General features: G+C 40.6%; 1 protein-coding gene across 2 annotated transcripts in view; it reads right to left on the bottom strand.

The window, feature by feature from the left end:
• The window catches only part of plod2 (procollagen-lysine, 2-oxoglutarate 5-dioxygenase 2), a 39,955-nt gene extending 23,680 nt beyond the window's left edge, over positions 1 to 16,275 (bottom strand). For both annotated transcript variants that reach the window (XM_067251220.1, XM_067251221.1), the window contains exons 1-3: positions 16,007 to 16,275; positions 6,015 to 6,106; positions 5,236 to 5,372 (exon numbers count right to left, since the gene is read on the bottom strand). In XM_067251220.1, coding sequence (XP_067107321.1) covers positions 5,236 to 5,372; positions 6,015 to 6,106; positions 16,007 to 16,103 — 326 coding nt within the window. In that variant the 5' untranslated portion in view covers positions 16,104 to 16,275. The remainder of the gene's footprint in view (positions 1 to 5,235; positions 5,373 to 6,014; positions 6,107 to 16,006) is intronic.
• Positions 16,276 to 20,360: the final 4,085 nt, after the last annotated feature.

Genomic DNA, 20,360 nt, shown 5'->3' with positions numbered 1-20,360 from the left:
GTAGAATTATGGTATTTTGGTGAAATCAAATCAACATTTATTTGTATAGCCCTTTTTACACGCAAGCATGTCACAGAGGGCTTGAAATGGTTAATGTGCTAGAAGTAGTTGGAGAGCTCACTGTCTGCTGTTGTCTGGTGTCAATTTTTACTCCTGTGTTACAGCTCAGAATCAGAATCAGAAAGGGATTTATTCGCCATGAAAGTTTGCACAGACAAGGAATTTGCTTTGGCAGGAAGGTGCATACAATAAACATATACCTAAAATTTAAATATGTGGACTAACTATACTAAGGGTACATAAACTAGCAGTACTAAGTGGGATAAATATAAGTTGCCGTAAATTACAATATAAAAATACAAAAATACAAATATTACAAAAAATACAAATGTACAAGATACCATGTTGTGGTGCAGTGCAAAAGCAGTGTGTTTTAAGCAATAAGTCATTTGAGTCAGTGTGGTCCCTTGGCCTTGTTGAAGAGGCCAACAGCGGAAGGGAAGAAACTGTTTTTGTGGCGTGAGGTATTGGTCCTGATAGACCGCAGCCTTCTGCCGGAGGGGAGTGACTGAAACAGGGAGTGTCCAGGGTGGGAGGAGTCGGCCACAATCTTCCTCGCTCGCCTCAGGGTCCTCGAGGTGTGCAGGTCCTCGAGGGTAGGCAGATTGCAGCCAATCACCTTCTCAGCAGTACGGATGATACGCTGCAGTCTGCTCTTGTCCTTGGCAGTGGCAGCAGCGTACCAGACGGTGATGGAGGAGGTGAGGATGGACTCAATGATGGCTGAGTAGAAGTGCACCATCATTGTCTTTGGCAGGTTGAACTTCTTCAGCTGCCGGAGGAAGTACATCCTCTGTTGTGCTTTCTTGATGAGGGAGCTGATGTTCAGTTCCCACTTGAGGTCCTGGGAGAGGATAGTGCCCAGGAAGCGGAAGGACTCCACAGTGTTGACTGGGGAGTCACACAGGGTGATGGGGGTGAGTGGGGCTGTGTTCCTCCTGAAGTCCACAACCATCTCCACTGTCTTAAGAGCATTGAGCTCTAAGTTGTTCTGGCTGCACCAGGTCACCAGGTTGGCCGCTTCCCACCTATAATCAGACTCGTCTCCACCAGAGATGAGCCCAATAAGGGTGGTGTCGTCCGCAAACTTCAGGAGTTTGACGGACGGATGACTGGAGGTGCAACTGTTGGTGTACAGGGAGAAGAGCAGAGGAGAAAGGACGCAGCCCTGAGGTGATCCGGTGCTGATGGACCGGGAGTCAGAGACTTGTGTTCCCAGCTTAACGCACTGCTTCCTGTCAGACAGGAAGTCTGTGATCCACCTGCAGGTGGAATCAGGCACGTTCAGCTGGGAGAGCTTGTCCTGAAGCAGGGCGGGGATGATGGTGTTGAAGGCAGAGCTGAAGTCCACAAACAGGATCCTGGCATAGGATGCTGGGGAGTCCAGGTGCTGTAGGGTGAAGTGGAGGGCCATGTTAACTGCATCGTCCACAGACCTGTTGGCTCTGTAGGCAAACTGCAGGGGGTCCAGTAGAGGGTCAGTGATGGATTTAAGGTGTGCCAGCACCAGGCGCTCGAAAGACTTCATTACCACAGAGGTCAGGGCGACGGGTCTGTAGTCATTATGTCCTGTTGGCCTTGGCTTTTTGGGCACAGGGATGATGGTGGAGGACTTGAGACAGGCTGGCACATGGCATGTCTCAAGGGAGGTGTTAAAGATGTGGGTAAACACCGGAGACAGCTGGTCAGCGCAGTGCTTGAGGGAACATTGCTTGAGGGAAATGTTCAGGCGAACATTTTATTTATATGCATCTGTATGTTTCACTCATTGAACAAATAAATTCAAATTCTATACTGCTTTGTTCGGCTTGATGTAGCGTCCATTATCTGGGTCCGTAGGTAGCCTACTTGAAAGAGGTGGCGCCTTCCAGCGAGGGGCGGAGGTTCAGCTCCTTCATGCGACACGCCCCCCCAGTCTCAAGCAGAGAAAAGATTTTCTCACGATTTCAAAGCCCAATTTAACACTTGCCAGTGGGGGGTTTTTCATTCTAATTTGGATGGGTAGTTAATAACACATTCTTCTGTGGTGTGGTGAACTCAAAACTTGTTTTCAATTCCACTTTACAGGAACTTTAATTACTGCCAAAACATTTTGAAGCCCTATACTCTATAATAAAGCCCTATACTAATAATTATCAATTGGAGTATTAATGGAAAAAAACGAAAAAGCTACTTGAAAAAGAAGCAGACAGAAGGGTTGCATTATGCACGTGAAGGTTGTCAAAATGACTGAAGAACGAAATAACGAAAAATAAAGATAGCGTGGCTCATTGGCTGGTCAATTCTCATGATGCAAGGCGGTAAATAATGTTAAAATTTGCTGATAAGTTCATGCCGTTTGTTCGAAATACAAATGTAACTTCATGAATTTCGTTTTTTAAATGTGTCTGCTTAGAATGTAGTGTTTTGTTCCGTGATAATTGTCATTGGTGTGCTGGTTTACCATTGTAACCATAAGTTAAATGACTGTTAAGTTTGATCAGAAGAGCTGGATTTCTTCCATGGTATGAACCTGCAGAGCCGGATACCCGGAGAGCTGCAGTTTCAGGATATAACTGTCAGATTAAACGAGGGTCCTCGACCGGCGATCCTGACACTGCACTGGTTTTTTACATGAGTGCATACACAGTAATTAGCTTCTTTCAGCTAATAATCTGCAGTGTTACTTGGCGAAGACCCCCGTTCTCGTCAAGTGACGCAAAATTTGAGGGACACCTAAACATTTGAATATATTAGTAATTCATAGTAAATTGACATTTATTAAGTTTACTTCTTTAAGTACTTACATTATTTGAAAGTGCACTTGAAAGTATTCTTAAGTATACTTTGAGGTACTTTAGGAAGTATACTTCATGAACTGAAAGTGCACTACACAGGTTACTTCAGAGTATTCAAAGGTATACTTTGAAGTACTTTAGGTAGTATACTTCATAAACTAAAAGTGCACTACACAGGCTACATAACAGTATTCAAAATTAAACCTCAAATATCAAAAATCCGTGTACTTGAAAGTGTACTAAATGACCTAAAAAGTGGGCCAATTCAGTTTACTTATTACAAAAATTTACATTTACATTTAGTCATTTAGCAGACGCTCTTATCCAGAGCGACTTACAGTAAGTACAGGGACATTCCCCCCGAGGCAAGTAGGGTGAAGTGCCTTGCCCAAGGACACAACGTCATTTGACACGGCCAGGAATCGAACTGGCAACCTTCTGATTACTAGCCCGCTTCCCTAACCGCTCAGCCACCTGACTCCCTGAGATCGCGAATAATTGTATATAAATAGGTACACTGCTAGTATACTTTAAGTACCATGATAATAGTATACTGTTTATACTTAAGTATACTTACAAATTAAACTTGAAGTATACTTCTTTTTCGTAAGGGTCACCAAACTCGCGATCTCATTCCACATCACTGAATCTGTTGAACTCGTTGGTTCATGTCAGTCAGTATGAATTAACATTTAAAAACATGTTAAATTATATATATATTGATATATAAGTCGCACCTGACTACAAGTCGCAGGACCAGCAAAACTATGAAAAAAAGTGTGACTTATAGTCCGGAAAATACGGTAAATAATTTTGCTCTGAGGTCTGACCCAGAGCCATAGAAGACATTTTTCTATGGCTCTGGTCTGACCCATGATCATTCACTATTCACAAGACATGGCAAGAAGAATGTACTCTAAACTGTGAATACTGTATCCATTCAAGTGTTGGCTACATGTGGTTCCCTGCATGTCTTAAAACCCATTCACTATATTACTAAGGTTGTTATTATGCTTAACTCAATAAACTCACCAACCCTTTCCATAGGCCTCGAGAACTCATAATTCAGCTATACCTGCATTTCAAATAAGCAGTCTTGTCACTTCAGAGAGTTCTATAATAAGGACTTTTCATGAAAAGGAAGGGAGGGTAACTTCATGATATAAACAGTAACACCTTTCATTCTGCAGCATGACGCTTATCTCTAAAACACTTATTAGGTTGTGTAATTATGAAAATGATCTTCATTTCTCATTCACACATGTACACAGGGCTTAGAAGTGTTTTGCCACGCACACAAACATACACACCCATTATAAAAGCACTTACTTCAATTTAACAGCCCTACAATCAGATACCAAATCTAATGTTTAATTTACAAAATGACCCAAAAATATTTGGATAGCTGCAAACTTTTCAAATCGTATGCAAATCTGTGAACATTTTCTAACACATTATCTAGTTTTGGCACGTATCAAAAAATAACCAACTGCTATAGTGTAGGTTCTTCAGTTTTAGGGACCGCGCTACAAAATGTTTGTGGTAAAAAAAATTATTGTTGGAATGGTTTCAAAAAGTAAGGTGAACCAAAAGACACCTGTGGTCCAAAATTATTTTGAGTTAGGACCTTTTCTCTGAGAAAATGTGATGCTTCTGTAAATGACATACTTTACTAATATGTCACAGTTTGTTATTGTTCTTTGAGAACTTAGAGAGGATGATTGTGTGCCCATTTAATTAGTTGACCGGCAATTCACCTTTCAGCACAGACGTCTAGTGAGGCATACTGTAGATTACCAATTTCCTGGTAACTGAATGGGCAGTGTTTTGGATGAATGGAGTTCATTTGGCGGACATCTGGGTGCAATATGGATAAATTAGAGTTCTTACCCTTTTAGCTAAGTGCATACATCCCTAGAGAATAACAGTCATTGAACTGAATACATTTACTACTTTGTAGGGGTACGTTATGTAAGTGCACTATTCATTGAAGGCAGACATTGTATGAGAAATTTAAGGATTAATCAAAGTCATAATAGTTCTAATCGATAGAAGAAGTCTTACTTTATATTACTTTAATTAACAACTTACATTATAATATCCACTATTAATGCAATATTAATATAGGTTTATCTTAATATTATTGTATAGTTTTTTCCTCATTACTATATGGACCTTTTTCTTCCAGAACATATTTATAAAACATAACACAGCATTTGATGAAAAGAGAACCAGCTCATGGACTACAATATAAGTTGCCTTTTTGTGATATCCTCCCCTAAAGCGTTTTCTATCTATTTGATTGTAAGTGATTATCATACCTTTTGGTATCTTAATAATTAACATGCAACTATCAAATGTAATCAATAAGAGAGCTGTTCACTCATTTTCATCTTACCTGTCCACAGACAACACCACCAGATTCTCCTGGTCAGCCAAGGCCTCCATGGCTTCCTTCAGTAGTCTCACTTTCTGTCCCCCACCAATGGAACGACCCACGTCCCCGCCCTTCCATGGCTCTCCCATCCCAAGCACCTGTGATAAGAGTCACATGATGGACAGCCAATCAGAAACCAATCTGTAGGATCATACCACTTTTGCAGTTGGTGCTGTGTGATTATCCCTTTACAGAAAAACAGTCAAGTGTACTTATTAACCTTACAAATGTTATCCAGAGCTGAACACATCGTATTGCTTTGTCATTGACGTCTAGCCACAAAGGTATGGAATGCCATTTCAGTCAATATTAAATAAATACATACATGCATAACTACGGCTATGAATACATATCGCTATGAAAGAAATCCTGAAATAAATAAAAGAAGAAATAAACATATCAATACATAAATAATGTAAATACACATATAAATGAGTCGATATAGTTAAATAAGAAAATAAATAGGATTTTATTTCAAAATGATGTTTTACAAAGCACTACTTGCATGTATTTGAAGGGACTTATATGCCATAATGCCACTTTATTTTTTTCCTCTTATTAAAATGGGTGGGGTGTAGTTATCTCACAGATTCAGAACATAGCAGGTATAAGGTTGGTAGCTTTGTCTAGGTACCAATAATGCAATGTCAGTGTTCTCCAGATAAACATAGCTAACAAGCTGACTGCCCGCAAACACAATAAGTTTCCATATAAAGGAATGGAAAGATTGATTTATTTACCTTAACAGTGTAGTTGAAGTAATTTGCTGACTGCATAAAACGACGAAAGCCATCTGTCTCATGTGTGGCAACTGTTAGGACCAGCAGTTTTTCTGAAAATAAAAACACAACAAAATCAATACTATAAACTATTTCAAGAGACATATCAAATTATCATACGTTTAAGTATTTCAGTGGTTAACATGTGGACAGTGTACTAAATTGCAAGGAAGGTTTTCAACCTCGCCGTAGAGATGTTTAAAATGTCAAATATGGAGGAATTTTACTACCCAAATTCTGGCATCCGTTTAAAGAACAGCTCCACCAAAATATGTTTGTTGATGTATGCCTACGAAGTAGTAGGTATCCAATTTCTCCAACCAAAATCTCAACCAAACCTCAGACCAACGTAAAGATGTCTCTTTACACGCAGTGTCTCCATGTAAGGAACATCTATATATATAGGCAGGGTCGGACTGGCCGTCGGGAGATTTCCCAAACAGCCGGTCAAACGGGCGCGTCATAATGAAAACAAATATATATAATAACAATACACAGGGCCGGTCTCCCGGGACGTTTTTCAGTCCCAGTCCAGACCTGTATATAGGTATACATGACATAGCAGACTCTTGTCAGACCACATCAGAAATAAACAATCAACCTTCTCCCCACCATCCAGTATGTTACATTTACATTACATTTACATTTAGTCATTTAGCAGACGCTCTTATCCAGAGCGACTAACAGTATGTACAGGGACATTCTCCCGAGGCAAGTAGGGTGAAGTGCCTTGCCCAGGGACACAACGTCAGTTGGCATGACCGGGAATCGAACTGGCAACCTTCGGATTACTAGCCCGACTCCCTCACCGCTCAGCCAACTGACTCCCTATGTGGTGATTCTGATCAAATCACCACATAGCTATACAAAGGAAAGGATACAGGGGGGATCGTCCACTCCGCATTATATGGCCTTCTTGTCTCTCCCACAGAGCTTCAAAGGGTTTTCCTAGATGACCTGACCTTTGGCGGGACTTTTAAAGAAAGGAACAGACTATTCCATTGATTGAAATGAAGTGAACAGAGTTGTAAGGCAATTCCTTCAACACTTCACCTTTACCACAAGGTGTATATAGTGTAGAATTATGAGAGGAATATTTGTGTGATGATTGCTACTTTCTGTTTTGTTTACTTTACTCTTGATTTTAGTAACTACTTTTACATCCTGCAAGATAACCAATCATCTTTGGCATCTCCATGAACCTAAAGTTATAAAACAATCATTCAACTATATTTTTTAACTGTAGAAAGATGTCCAGAACAATAATATGAACATTGTTGTGAATCAGCCTAAGACTAGTTCACACCTACAGTACTTGTGAATGGAAAAGGGTGAGATTAGATTGCCCTTTCCTCTTTGACCTTCTGACCTGAGACATAGGACACCTCCTGCACTCTGAACTATAAAAACTATAGATGACAATCTATCTTTGAGTCCACCTATGCCATGATGACGGCGCAGTAAGCGACATCAGGATTAACATTAAGAAGGATCTCACCAAGATACACTTCTAACCTGAGTTTCTCAAACAACAGGAAGGATAGGCGACTGCAAGCATCATCATAACAATTTACTAAGACATTCCAAAACACAATTCTCATTGCAAACTCTGACTGAAATCAGGCAGACTCAGTCTCATGATTCCTGCAACGCAGGACTGTTAGAAATCATCCTTTGGTAAAATATTCTTCATATGAGCCGTTGGACACTCAACAGAGGCTGAGACCTCACATTTATCAACCCTGATCAAACGTAACTATAGTATCATGCTCTCTCTTCCCTGTAGCATTGGTGCGAGCTATGTTCATGATTTGTAAAGGAAGTTCATCATTGACTGCACATAATCTGAATTTAGATATATTACTAGACTCCGATATCTTCACCCAAGCCTATTTTCTGTCTTTCTGTATATTAAGACTCTTTCATTCCTTTCAAATCAAATCAAATGTATTTGTATAGCCCTTTTTACACGCAAGCATGTCACAGAGGGCTTCACATACGCCCATAGAACTGCCCCTCAACCAACCTAAACCCTCAAGGAAGACAAGGAAAAACTCCCAAAAAACTCTCAACAGGAGAAAAAAATGGAAGAAACCTTGGGAGGAGCAATTCAGAGAGGGATCCCCTCCTCCAGAGACGGTTGGTGAGAGAGAGGAGCAGAATACAGGCTAAACATAGTCATACAGTGTCGATGGGTTTTGAAACACCAAAATCCATTGTTCAACTTTATAGATGTAGGACAGGACCGGGAGACTTTCTTTGAAACCAAACCATTTCTCATATCAAATTCATAATCCAAATTCATTTTATTTCACATTGACTTTATTTAAATAAAATCTTTGTAAATATTTAAATGACGTGTGTTCTGTTCACCATTGTTACGATCTGCTCTTCTCTTAGAAGAAAATTCCTTACATTGTATTTATACATATGTATGTATGTTTGTGTTTGCTTGATTTGCCAGAAGGTAATATTAAGGTGGGTCCCATTAATTTGATACTTCATTTAAAATTAATTATCTCACTCCACTACAATTAGCATATACAAGTATATCTAGTTGGTTATTCTAAAGATAAACAGTTGGGGTTTCATCTTGAGGGTAAAGGAACTGAAGTTCTCAGACCTCGTCTACATTTCCGCTAGTGATGAGAGCTGAGGCAGAGGAAAGGCAGAGACCAAAGAGAAATCAACGCTACGGCCTCAAAAGAAAACAAATCTGAGAACTGGGGGACGAAAGGCTGTAGCAGGCGGTGGTCATTCATCATCTTTGGGGTTTTGTAGAAACGACCCCTGAGAAATCTTGGGAAAACACAACCTGGGTGGAGGGAGCGGTCATTCATCATCATAAAATACCAATGACGATATTAATAAAGTTTTACTTGAGGAAAAAATGTTAAAAAGGTCAAGATGATTCTGTAAGTGAGCACAACTTTCATAGATTTAATAATTTAACTTTGATTCATAAATTCTAACAGATCTTGTGCCACGCAATAATAAAAATAACTTTTTGAACCTCTTAAAAAGGTTATTTACAAAAGTTTACCTCTAACAGGCTTTTTTGTGTGGCCATTAGCTCAGAGGAAACAACATACCCTTCCCACTTCCCAAACAAGTATTCTCTCATTAGGCTTGCAGAAAGTAAACTCAAAAACAAAATTGAGTAAGAGTCTCTGGTCTACCATATTTGGGCTCTACGAAATCTCAACAAGCATACCACATATCCTTTTTTGCGCATTCTATCAAGCTTAAAGCATATGTTTTGAAGACCCAACACTTACAGTATTACACACATGCACGCGCTCACACAATCACGCACGTTTCCAGCTATCATCATTTGCCATGATTCCCAGCATATCCTGTCTGTCTGCTTTACTGTAGCCATTCTCTCATACTAGTCTAGCCTAGCGGGCGTGTCATTGTTCAGATGGCTATTCCAGCTTCGCTTTAGCACACGCAGGTCTATAATGGGGTGTAAATGTATCCCTGTCTGATCGTAACCCCCTCGTTGCTGAGTGACAGCCAGCAATCTGGCTGGAATGCCTTCAACAACCCGACAAAAAATCCTGAGTCACAATGAGATCATGAAGAGACAGGGAAGGAAAAGAGTGCTACTGCCTATCCAAAGAGTCAAATGTTCAGGTGTGGTGTGTTTGCTCAAGTCTTGGCTGTTGTGGAAGCAGGGAGGGAGAGAAGAAAAGAGGGTATTCTCCTCACATCTGGGCAACTCTTTTGCAATCAGCTCTGTACAGAACATCTGCTTTCATGGTATCATGGGAGAGGTCTTACAGTTACACACTGTACGCCTCCCACACCTGTAATACTACAGGAGCAGGCATGAAGTCTGCATCACAACCATGCTGTCTGTTATTTACTCTCCAGCCAGCATGGTTTTAATGACCTACGACCCCTTCCACACGTGAAGTCATAAATCATACCCCCAAAAATGTGGTATAGTCTATTCGTGCCTTAGTCATGGGAATGTGTTATGTTTGTACGTTGCCAGCTCTCATAAGCAGTACTGTACAAAAGGAAGACTGAACAAGGGTGCTTGGCAGTAAAATGACATTGTGTCCCTGTGCCGGAGGAATCCTTGGTCAGATTAGGACATTCCTGCACTCTTAACACAATGGCCTGGAGGGACGGAGTGGTGTGTGTGTGTTTGTGAATGTGTGTGTTGAGTAGTATTGGGGTGGGGCTGAGAGGGGGGGGAGCAGTGGGCAGTTAAGGACAGTATGGGGTGGAAATGGGTCACAGAGGTGCAGTCAGACACTTCTCCGTGTTCGAGAGTCAAATACATCTTTTTCACTTTCGACCTTAGTCTGACCTCCCCATAATCCTGCCTTTTCCCCTCACCATAAACTACAAACAAGAAAGCCGCAGAGTGCATCCCTGACATTCAAAGTTGCCAGATAAATATAACCCCCACACAAAACCACCTTGCTTCAAGAGAGCAGACACAACATTTTGTTGCCTGCACCACACAAGTGTGATTTACATCTGCTAAATTGTTTTACCTCATCTTGGTGCCATGTTTTGCCGGACTTGTAAACATTCAGCACAGCAGTGTCTCTGAATTACCACAACAGGAACCTCAGGCTATGTCATCTGCCACCTCTGAGGACAACTGTGTGTGTGTGTCAAGGAGTAAGGAGGTGGGGATCTGGGAGGATGGGGGAAGGGCAGTATGGAGGAAGTGGGTAACAAAGATCGTTTTTTGGACTAAAGTGGCACAGCAGGGTGAATTCCAGACATGTAACTCGCAGTTGTAGGATCAAAAACCCACAATACAGACTATGGTGACAGCTTCCCCAATGGCCAGACATGAATGAATTTGTGCATCCGTCTACCTACTACACAGATGGAAGATTGCGTTATCCTTCTGCTTATCTCCTTATTTCATAAACACTGTGAGTATGTTATGTGTTGTATGTATTTCAGTTCATTCCTTGGACCTTATTCAGACAGGTGGAATGCGAATGTTTTAGACAAGTAGACTAGTTAGAATGGCAAGAACATTTCCAAAACGGTAATATGAAGCACTATGGGCAATGCCACAAACTCGTACACGGTACGCCACAACCATTTTCCCAGCATGCATTTTTTGTTTCTAATTTTATAGCTACTTTAACAGTGTTTTCCTTTTCATGTGTATGAAGGTCGTAATCATGCCAGTGACAAGCCGTAGCTAGGAGACACACGAAAGGAAGAAAGAGGTGTTTTTTTTAGACAGCTGCAATTTTGGAAGATGACTGTCTAGTCGGAGCCAAAATCGAAGGATACAGTTCACGCTCTTCTACAGAACAAGCAGTCCACAGAAGGACAGGAATGTAGCTCAGACATATACTGCTATAACTTTACTGCCCCCGAATCCCTGGCCTTCTCACCCCCCACCACAAAGAAAAGCTTGGACAGCTTTTTTTCTTCTCCCAGAGCACCGTGGGCCAAGGGCTGTCTAGGTAAACTTTCACACTTCAATGAGCAAGTGCTGTAGCTCACTGGCTAAGTCTCTTCCTAATGTAAGCATACCAGGGAAAAAATGTAGTGACCTTGTCTCTTTCTCAGGGAATGCAATCCTCACCAGACAAGGAGTAAAGATAACAGTATTATTTACTATTTGATTAAGTATTCTAGGCAAACTCTTGTACTCCTGGTTTTCTAGCATCTATCATGTAAACACGATAATCTATCGAACCTCCAAACCCCTCTCAAATTGGCCAAAGGAAACAGTAAGCGGCAGCTGCTTCAAAGTCTATCTGACAGTTCTCAGGTCTTCCATCTGCTGGACTGAGATAACATAGGCTAGGTCCGATAGAAATCAGTCTGTGGGGCATGGCATGAGGTGATACAGCCTTACAGTGGAGGAGAAAGGTCCACTCCAAGCTGATTTGTGTGACGTGAAGTGTGGGGAAACTCTTTGTTTTTAATGTATTTTATTTTTTCCTTTTTGTAGACTAGAAAATCCAGCCAAATTTGAGATCTGTCCGCCTACATGTCTGCACTACTCCTTAGTGTACACCACAGCCACACATACCCAGACTTGCTCTTTCTCCTACTCTATCTCACACACAGTACACAGACACACACACTTACATGCACACAGTCCCAGTCAACCTCTAGATCTACCCCTCACACAGGCATGGCAAGCACGGACACACACATACAGACTCACACCAGACCGCTGCCCACCCTAGCATTACATTCAGAAAGTCTCACAGCTTTCCAATTACATTACAAAATTTTAATGCAGCCACAGGCAGCTTTCAACACACAAGCAACAGTTATGGTACCTTGAAGCCAAAAACCGGGAGACATGCAGACATTCCTTTTCCCCTAACAAACCCTCTAGTCTCTGCTGAAGCGACTGCTTATATGTTTTTACTAAGCCCTGGCAACTTAATTTGTGAGCCAGGTAGTGAATAGACAGGGGAAGCAGGGTTGCCGGGTGATCATTAGTCAGACATTATTTCAGCTGTCCCCAACAAAAATAGAACATTTCTTGTGGGCCTTGGAGTGGTCTAGGATCTGTAAAACACACCAGCGCACATAATCCAGCAGCCTGTTGTGAATCTGACTAAGAGGCTGTGTTCTCGATTACACATCCCTAAACTGTGCCCATAGAGACCTCAAACCCTAGAATGCCGAATGACATCATCAGCATCTGCCCGGGCTATAACTCCTCCCATGTAAAACAACCAACAACGGAAAAAAAATAATATGCTCTTATTTATTTTATTATTCCCCAAACGGAAAAACAATTACGAGGTGGAAAAGACCAGCTAACATCCAACTGGTATATATATCATGAGGTCTTGAGGGTAATGATGAGTTCAATTATGCTCATTTCCTGTGTCAGTCAAAGACTTGTATTGCCATAGCGATGGTCATTAACAGTTCACTGAAATACCTAAGACGCACACATTGTGTTCATTTCTCAACATAAATCAGACGATTGACACTCCAGCAACCAGAACAACGTTTAAACTTGCTATGATCCGAGTAAATATACGATGTTAAGATAGTACATTTTATGTAATTTTTCGTAGTGATTTGATAAGGAATTTCTCTATTGAGGCTTCCAGCCCCAAACCTTCCTAGCAACACATTTACACATCCATGAGAGTGATTGGCTCGTGAATTTTATTTGCTGTCAATTGAGATGTCACAGCAAATCACAGAGAAACCACTCAAAATCAGAGTAATAGTTGTCATTAATTGCTGATATATTAATTTGGCTATCAGAGACACTCAGGTGGGCCAAGCCATAAGTCTGAAAAGAAAGGAACACACATGCAGAACAAGTCAAATAAACCATGATCATCTCTACTGCCGAAAAACTGAACAACTGTTCAACCGTTTCCTTTTTTATGAAAGGTCTGAAACTGAGGATGAAGGGATGGACAAGAAGTATTTTAAAGCACCAAGCTATGACAGCATCACTGAAACGTGTTGTTTGCAACTCTTGGCATTAGTATGGGAACGGCTCTGTTGTTACTGTGCCGATTGCTATCTTTGTGATGGCTGACAGCAAATGCCACAAGCACAACAAACACCAAACAAAACCAGAAGGCCAACACACATGTTTACTGAAAAGAAGACATTGAATCGAAGTTGCGGTGATATGTGACAATGTTCCAAAAGGACAATTGTAGGTTGGGCCTGCCAGCTAGGTTTGTTTGCACTGAAGACAGGATTACAGAGTCCAGTCATTATAGAGTATAGAGTGCATGAGGGATTTTAGGTGGAGTTTCCTTTTCAGAGTGTGAATTTTTCCTGCGAGCAACTATTATGTGACCCTGAGAAACTGTGCTTGACCTAACAATAACACAGCCTGTCGGTGTGACTGTTGAGGATACCCAGATTATAGGAGGATAGTTTCCATCCCAACTTCCCAACAGCATCTACATGTTCAACAGTTCCAACCGTTGCCTGGAATGCTAGAACTGCTTTCTAACAATTCACTTCACATCCTGTTGATGTAATGCAGTACATAATTCTTTTGTTCTTCTTTTCATTTTACAGCTCCATTGTAGATTTTACAGTCTTGGGTATGTTTTGTACCACTCATTCATTTGCATTCATTTGTATAATTCATTCATTTAACTGTATACAGCTCACCATGATCTGCAGAGCTAATAGATGTATTTAGGATAGAAAAAAACACGATCATGTGATAATTGTATTTCAAAAGACCCGCAAAAGAGGATGACTGAAGTTACTGTAAGTACACAAAAAGGCTGTACTTACTCTCTTCACTTTCTACACCCAATCCAATAATGTAATCTTCAAGGACAGATGACAGGTTGGAGGGTAGGCACTGGTTCAATGTCTATGGTTCACTAGTTTAGTGGGACATTTTACTTGCCGTGAAATAACCTACTAAATATTATGCCAAAGAACATTGAGAACAGCTGGATTTCGATTTATCCAATAATATGCACAACATTTTGGATGAAAAGTCAAATGATGAGTAATGATGACCAATTTAGCTGACAATGTCTATAAAGTTTTAATTCATGAGAAAATCAATCTGTCACAATGATATGAATCAGAAGAGTGTGACCAATGCTGTACTTATAATAGTGTGAAGACTTTATAAAGTTTGAATTAGACTGCTGTAGTGTTTCTTTGACATCAAAGAACAGGCATATTAGTCTGTAAAAAGCATGGGTTGTTTAATGTGTACGTCTTGCAGAGAAATAAAGGATCGAAGAACTGGATCTAATCAAAAAATCTTTTTTGATCAAAAAATCTTTTTTGATTACCAACTTTTTAGAGCATAAGAATCGTTTTTTTAGCTTAATGTAGGCTACTATAGACATTACGTCAGACTCATATTGTTATATATGCCGAAAATGACACCCATTCTATTTGATAGATTCTCCCGCTCCCTCCTCGGGCTTCCAGTGGGGAGACCTGATACAATTTTCACCCCGTCCCCCTCCCCATCTCGTGCTTCTGAGTGGGAGACCAGCCCAGGCAGTAGTCTGCCCAGCTCACAAACTAGAATCAGGACGCCCACTCTGTCAAGGTGAATAGTCCCGCATGGTGACATTATATAGGCTATCATTTACGTGACCTGCAAATGTGCGATAGAGACTGATCGAGCGATCAGATTTTTTTGGTGTGTGTGTGGTCGCCCTGTGCCGCCCACGCCCATGTTTCCCAGTCCCAGCCACAAGTTTTGACAACATCACGGTCAAGATACTTAAACAATGTATATGGTTACACATAGGGCTACAGGTTTGACACAGACCCTTTGCTCTAACATTTTTTCATGTTAGAGCAATAGCCTGATAGTTTTTATTTGACCAATAGCTACAGTATTTCTACCTATTAATATGCCGTTGATGTTGTATTGGACATGCCCTAATTAAAATACATGGAGTGCATCGGCTGCAGTCCTCGGATTATTATATTTTATTATTATTATTATCTTTTATTATTATTATTATTATTATTTTGTAACGTACGTTACATGTAAGCAAGTTAAACATAGTGTACCTTAAAAGTTTGCTGTAGTCAGTCAGAAGTAAACCTTAAATCTTATATTTGGTTCTTGTTTTAGGGGATACATCTGTGTAGCTAAGCAAATGTGCGTCGTCAAATGAACTGCAGATTGTATTCTTAAACATTCGTATTCCCCCTACTCTGAGCCTTAGTTTAGCGCAGTTTTGTACATTTGCCATCACTATGTCCGTCCGACAACTCAGAGGACATCATTTTCCCACACTGTGTGTACCGCAGGGAGGATGAACCTGTGCTCCCACTGAAACATCATGTAGCAGCCGAATAACCAGACATCATTTGTTGAAAGTTCAGTTATTTGGTTCACAATAGCCTATGTGAAATTAATTAACTTTCGTTAAATATCACAGGTAATTCCATACGTACACAAAACAATGCATGTGCTTCACGCGGATATTCGACCAAAAGTTTTACAATAAACTGCTTACCTGATGAAATAGGCTCCTGTTTTGTTTCAGAGGACTCGACATAAGTACCTAACTGTATCCAGCATAAAAATAAGACCATGAACTCGCTATACTCCATTTCTGTAGCCTTATGGTTTAGGAGAGGACAGTCCCGTGTTCCTTCTCTCAGCTGAGGACCACTGGATCATTTGCTTCTGTCCGCTCTAGTGGTCAAGACCCCTACCCTGGAGGTCGGCGGCTCTCGCGATAAGGAAATAATGAATAGAGACAAATACCGTCACAGTCCCTGTGAGAGTAAGTTTTTCAGCCGCTTATTTGCCCTGGGGCATGGTATAAATACTGTAATTCAGAAGGAACCGAGAGCGAAAGGCGTGGTTCCTTAATTGCAACTGTAGTCACTTGCTGCTTCCAGCACAGGGAGTGAGATGGCGATGCAATCGCTGTGCACACTTGGTTTCTACGCCTGGCTCGAAAGTGTGATTGAACAAGTACAGCTGTGTTTGACAAACCCCCTACCGTCTGCAAGGTACCCCACCCTGGTCCCCTCCCCATATGCGAAGTGTGCTTGTGTGGTCAACATCACTTTTCGAAATTCGTTTCAATGGACTCAATGGGTGTACGTTTTCCGTTGAAAGAAAATATTGTCTACCACTTCAGTGGTAGTGATCTGTTTCTTTATACATGGCACCATTTTTGAGCTATCACATTTATTGAGTTCTCGTCATCTTACAATAAAAGTTGTATGTGTATATGTTTACTTCACAATAAATCACATACTGGTGATTTTGATACATCCTATTAAGACTAAGACATAATTTTATTTTGTAATTAGCTTTTTATTTTTTTTCTTGACTAGTTTTTTATCTGCCCTAAAGGGAGTCTTCAGCCGTCTTAAGTGTAGGAAAATATGTCAATATCAGTCATAACCTTCACTTCAGCACCCTGACTTCCCAGACACATGGGGGTTCTGGAGAGTGTCAGGGGGTGGTGAGCTTGGTGAAAATACAGACAGTGCATTTTGGGAAAAAGACCAGCAGAGTTAGTTTTGGGAGAAAAGGCAACATCATTCTTCCCTATTTATCTCCATGGCTCTCTAAGTCAAACTTTCCCATTTGTGCTTTCTCTCATTTGTGCCTCTCATTTTGTTATTATGTGTCTTAAACGTAATGGCCTAGGCGTGGGGCTGGCTGTGTCTGTGTACCATAAACGTGACTGGCAGCTATGATGACTTCCAGGGGCTCGTTCTGATGACATCATCTGTCTCTGTGTCTGAAAATGACTAAGGAAGAGGGACTGCACATTTTAGAGTGAAATTATTTAGTTGCAGAGGTATCTGTTAAAACCGGAGAACAGTGTAATACCATGAAATCCATATGTTTGACTTGGACTGTGACCAACATTTTATGCACTTTATTGTAAACATCTGAATGTCTTGTAAGTCTATTACGAGCAGGCATTGTGCTTTCCCAATCAAAAGTCAAAGATATAAATAACTTGTCATGGCTGGATAAGCTAAAGTAAACGTTGTGTTTCAGATAGGCAGACTCACACACACACACACTTTCACAGAGTCATGTATTTAGTGTGTTCAGAACTCATTATTGGAGTGTATCGTACCCTGGAGAACTATAAACGTTTTGACAAGGTATGTAACGACAAAAATAAGAGAATAAAGACTCTAATAGAACTCATATGCCAGTACGTTTTTGGTATCTGAGTGAACTGAAATCAAACATAATAAAAAAAAATGTGCTGCAAATGGCCTGCAATGGGATTATGTGAAAGTGTTTAACAACATTTGTGCCCCAGAAGGGTACAGTACAGTAGAACGGCAAAGTTCCCAAAAAATGTAGGTGGTCAGTCAAGGAATGGTCTATATTTACCAGCCATAGTGCTCTATTATATAGTACAGTGCAACAAAAAACACCTCAAATGTAAGTGAAACACTTAAGCAACACTTTAATGCAACATTAAACAGTGAGTTAAATAACTCTACTGCATACTAGGGTAAGCACATTAGGTGCCCTGTTTTTGACTTTCAGTATTTCTGTATCAAGTTCACACATTAGCCAAGTTCATTGTGTGTGGGTGAAAAATAGTCCTCTTTATGCCACTTTTATGCAAGCAAGCCTTATGGAGACTGAGATCCAAAATGTGTCCAGTTAGCTCCTGTAATGTAAGAAGCAGACTCTATTTCCAGGACTGTTGTGGCGACAGTGGTTTTATGAAGACTTTTAAAGCTCCCGATTGAAGTTTAATGAAGCTGAGGGCTTGGTTGTTGTGATGAATCTACGTAAATCCTTCAAGACAAAGAGTTAATTAGTCATGTATTAAACTTTAGAATAAGCACATGCCCTGAAATAAAACATCATTATCAGACATGAGGCTCGAGATTGTTTAAAGATCAGACACAGTAATGATGGCCTCACTGGTAAAAATTCTGAGCTGAGTTGAATACAATCGACCAAAGTTGATCTGAATCCTGAGTCCCTCCAAGCTACAAAATAATAGATAATAAAACATAAATGACAGTAATAGAATACAAAAAATATATACATTCAAAATTGTGATTTGATGAGAATACTTTGGGAACAGAACAAAATTAAATAGATTTGAAAGACCATATGTATTCCATTTAAGCATTTATCACTTGGTAAGATTTTGGTCAAAGGAAAAACCATGACCCACTCATTTACTTGCTACAACCAGACTATGAACTCCTATGGTTACAAGTCAAATGACAAAAAGATGTTGAGCCGTATTGGCACACCAATGTCTCCCCTGTACTCTGGCTACTCTCTATATCTGGATTGGTGCCTCTCAAAGATATAAGTAGTTGATTTCTCAATTACAATGGTGAGTAATCTAACCTAGACACTGGAATCCCCAAACCCTAACTGAGACTTAACCATAATTACCTTATGGCTCCATAAGAAGGATTTGATTTGGTTACTTTGATCAGCCTACTATGAGTTTAATTACTAGTGCAGGTCAATGGAAAGCAAATCACTCCTTTCCTGCAGTCAGCCTGCCTTCCAGAATCCTGTCAGTTCATCTTGCCATCATCTGACCAAGCTTTGTCAACGTGGGTACCCTCTTATGAGGCCACAGGCCAGCCATTAGTTCAGGGTGTAGCCTGGGGAGTTTTGGTTGGGAAGACCGGGGACCGGAGAAATATAGGCCTCGTATGATCGAGCAGAGTTGATCATAGCGCACTTAAAGAAGAAGTACCCTTTTCATGTCACCCTGCAGTTTGTCCTTGAATATTAAAAGATCAACATTTGCAACTTTGACCAGGTGTCTTTTTTATTCTGTTATCAAGAGTAATCAAGAGTTGTGTCATAATATTGTATTGAAAGATGTGTAGGTCACTTTAATGGGAGGTTCCATTTGTCACAGCCTGGTAAAAATCCAACTTCTGAGCAAATTAAAGATATTAAGATTGATCGCCATGCTGGACCCAGTGATTTGGGGTTGAGAGTTTACTGGACAGTCTAAGAGGGACATGGGAGTATCCCTCAGCCCTAAATTACACAGGATGAGCTTTTAGAATGTCCTTTCATTTGCGTAATGCCAAAAGTTATCATTAAGTAGATTGTGCTAAAACCAGAGACTTGAGAAAAACAAATCTATTTATACCTACGTCCCCCTTTTGTACTGTCCATCATCCACCCAGGGGGAATGTGCATTGTAAGCAGGATACTAATATTCAGTGGGTTTTGCAGTCCAAAGATGTGCCAGAATGGGAGGAATAAACAACAGACAAAATTGCCTTTTTTCATGCAGCAGCTTTCAAATCTGAAAGTTGATGATGTTGGATATACATTGAAGTAACACGAAGTGCGATTGTCAAATGTGCAGCCCCCTTTAGAGCCTGAAACTGCCCTTTCCACTTTCATTGTGGACCCACAGTGTTTTCTTAGGCTGCGTTTGTACAGATGTCGGTTAGGCCTTTTGTTTAAAGATGTGGACTTAACACAGACACAGGAAATTCCAGATGTCCTGGTTGGGACCATTGCAATCCCCCCCCTAACAAATAACATTGCTTGTTCTAATTTTGGCACAGATTGTGAAGTTGAAAGTTGGATCTTGCAGTAATTCAACATCAGATGTAAATAGTGTAACCCTTGTTTCTGCTTTATTAGTTAAAGATCCTGTAAAGTAGACATGGAAACGAGTTTTAAATTCGCCACACCACAGAATAATGTGTTATTAACTACCCATCCAAATTCGAATGAAAAAATAACACCGACAAGTATGTTAAATTAGGCTTTGAAATCGTGAACAAATCAGCACTCTTCTCTGCTTAAGACTGGGGGGGCGTGTCACCTGAAGCAGCTGAAGCTCCGCCCCTCGCTGCCTAGTGCCTACCTCC

This window comes from Osmerus mordax, chromosome 15, assembly GCF_038355195.1.
Source record: "Osmerus mordax isolate fOsmMor3 chromosome 15, fOsmMor3.pri, whole genome shotgun sequence".
NCBI lineage: Eukaryota > Metazoa > Chordata > Actinopteri > Osmeriformes > Osmeridae > Osmerus > Osmerus mordax.
This window is presented reverse-complemented; position numbering and strand designations above follow the sequence as displayed.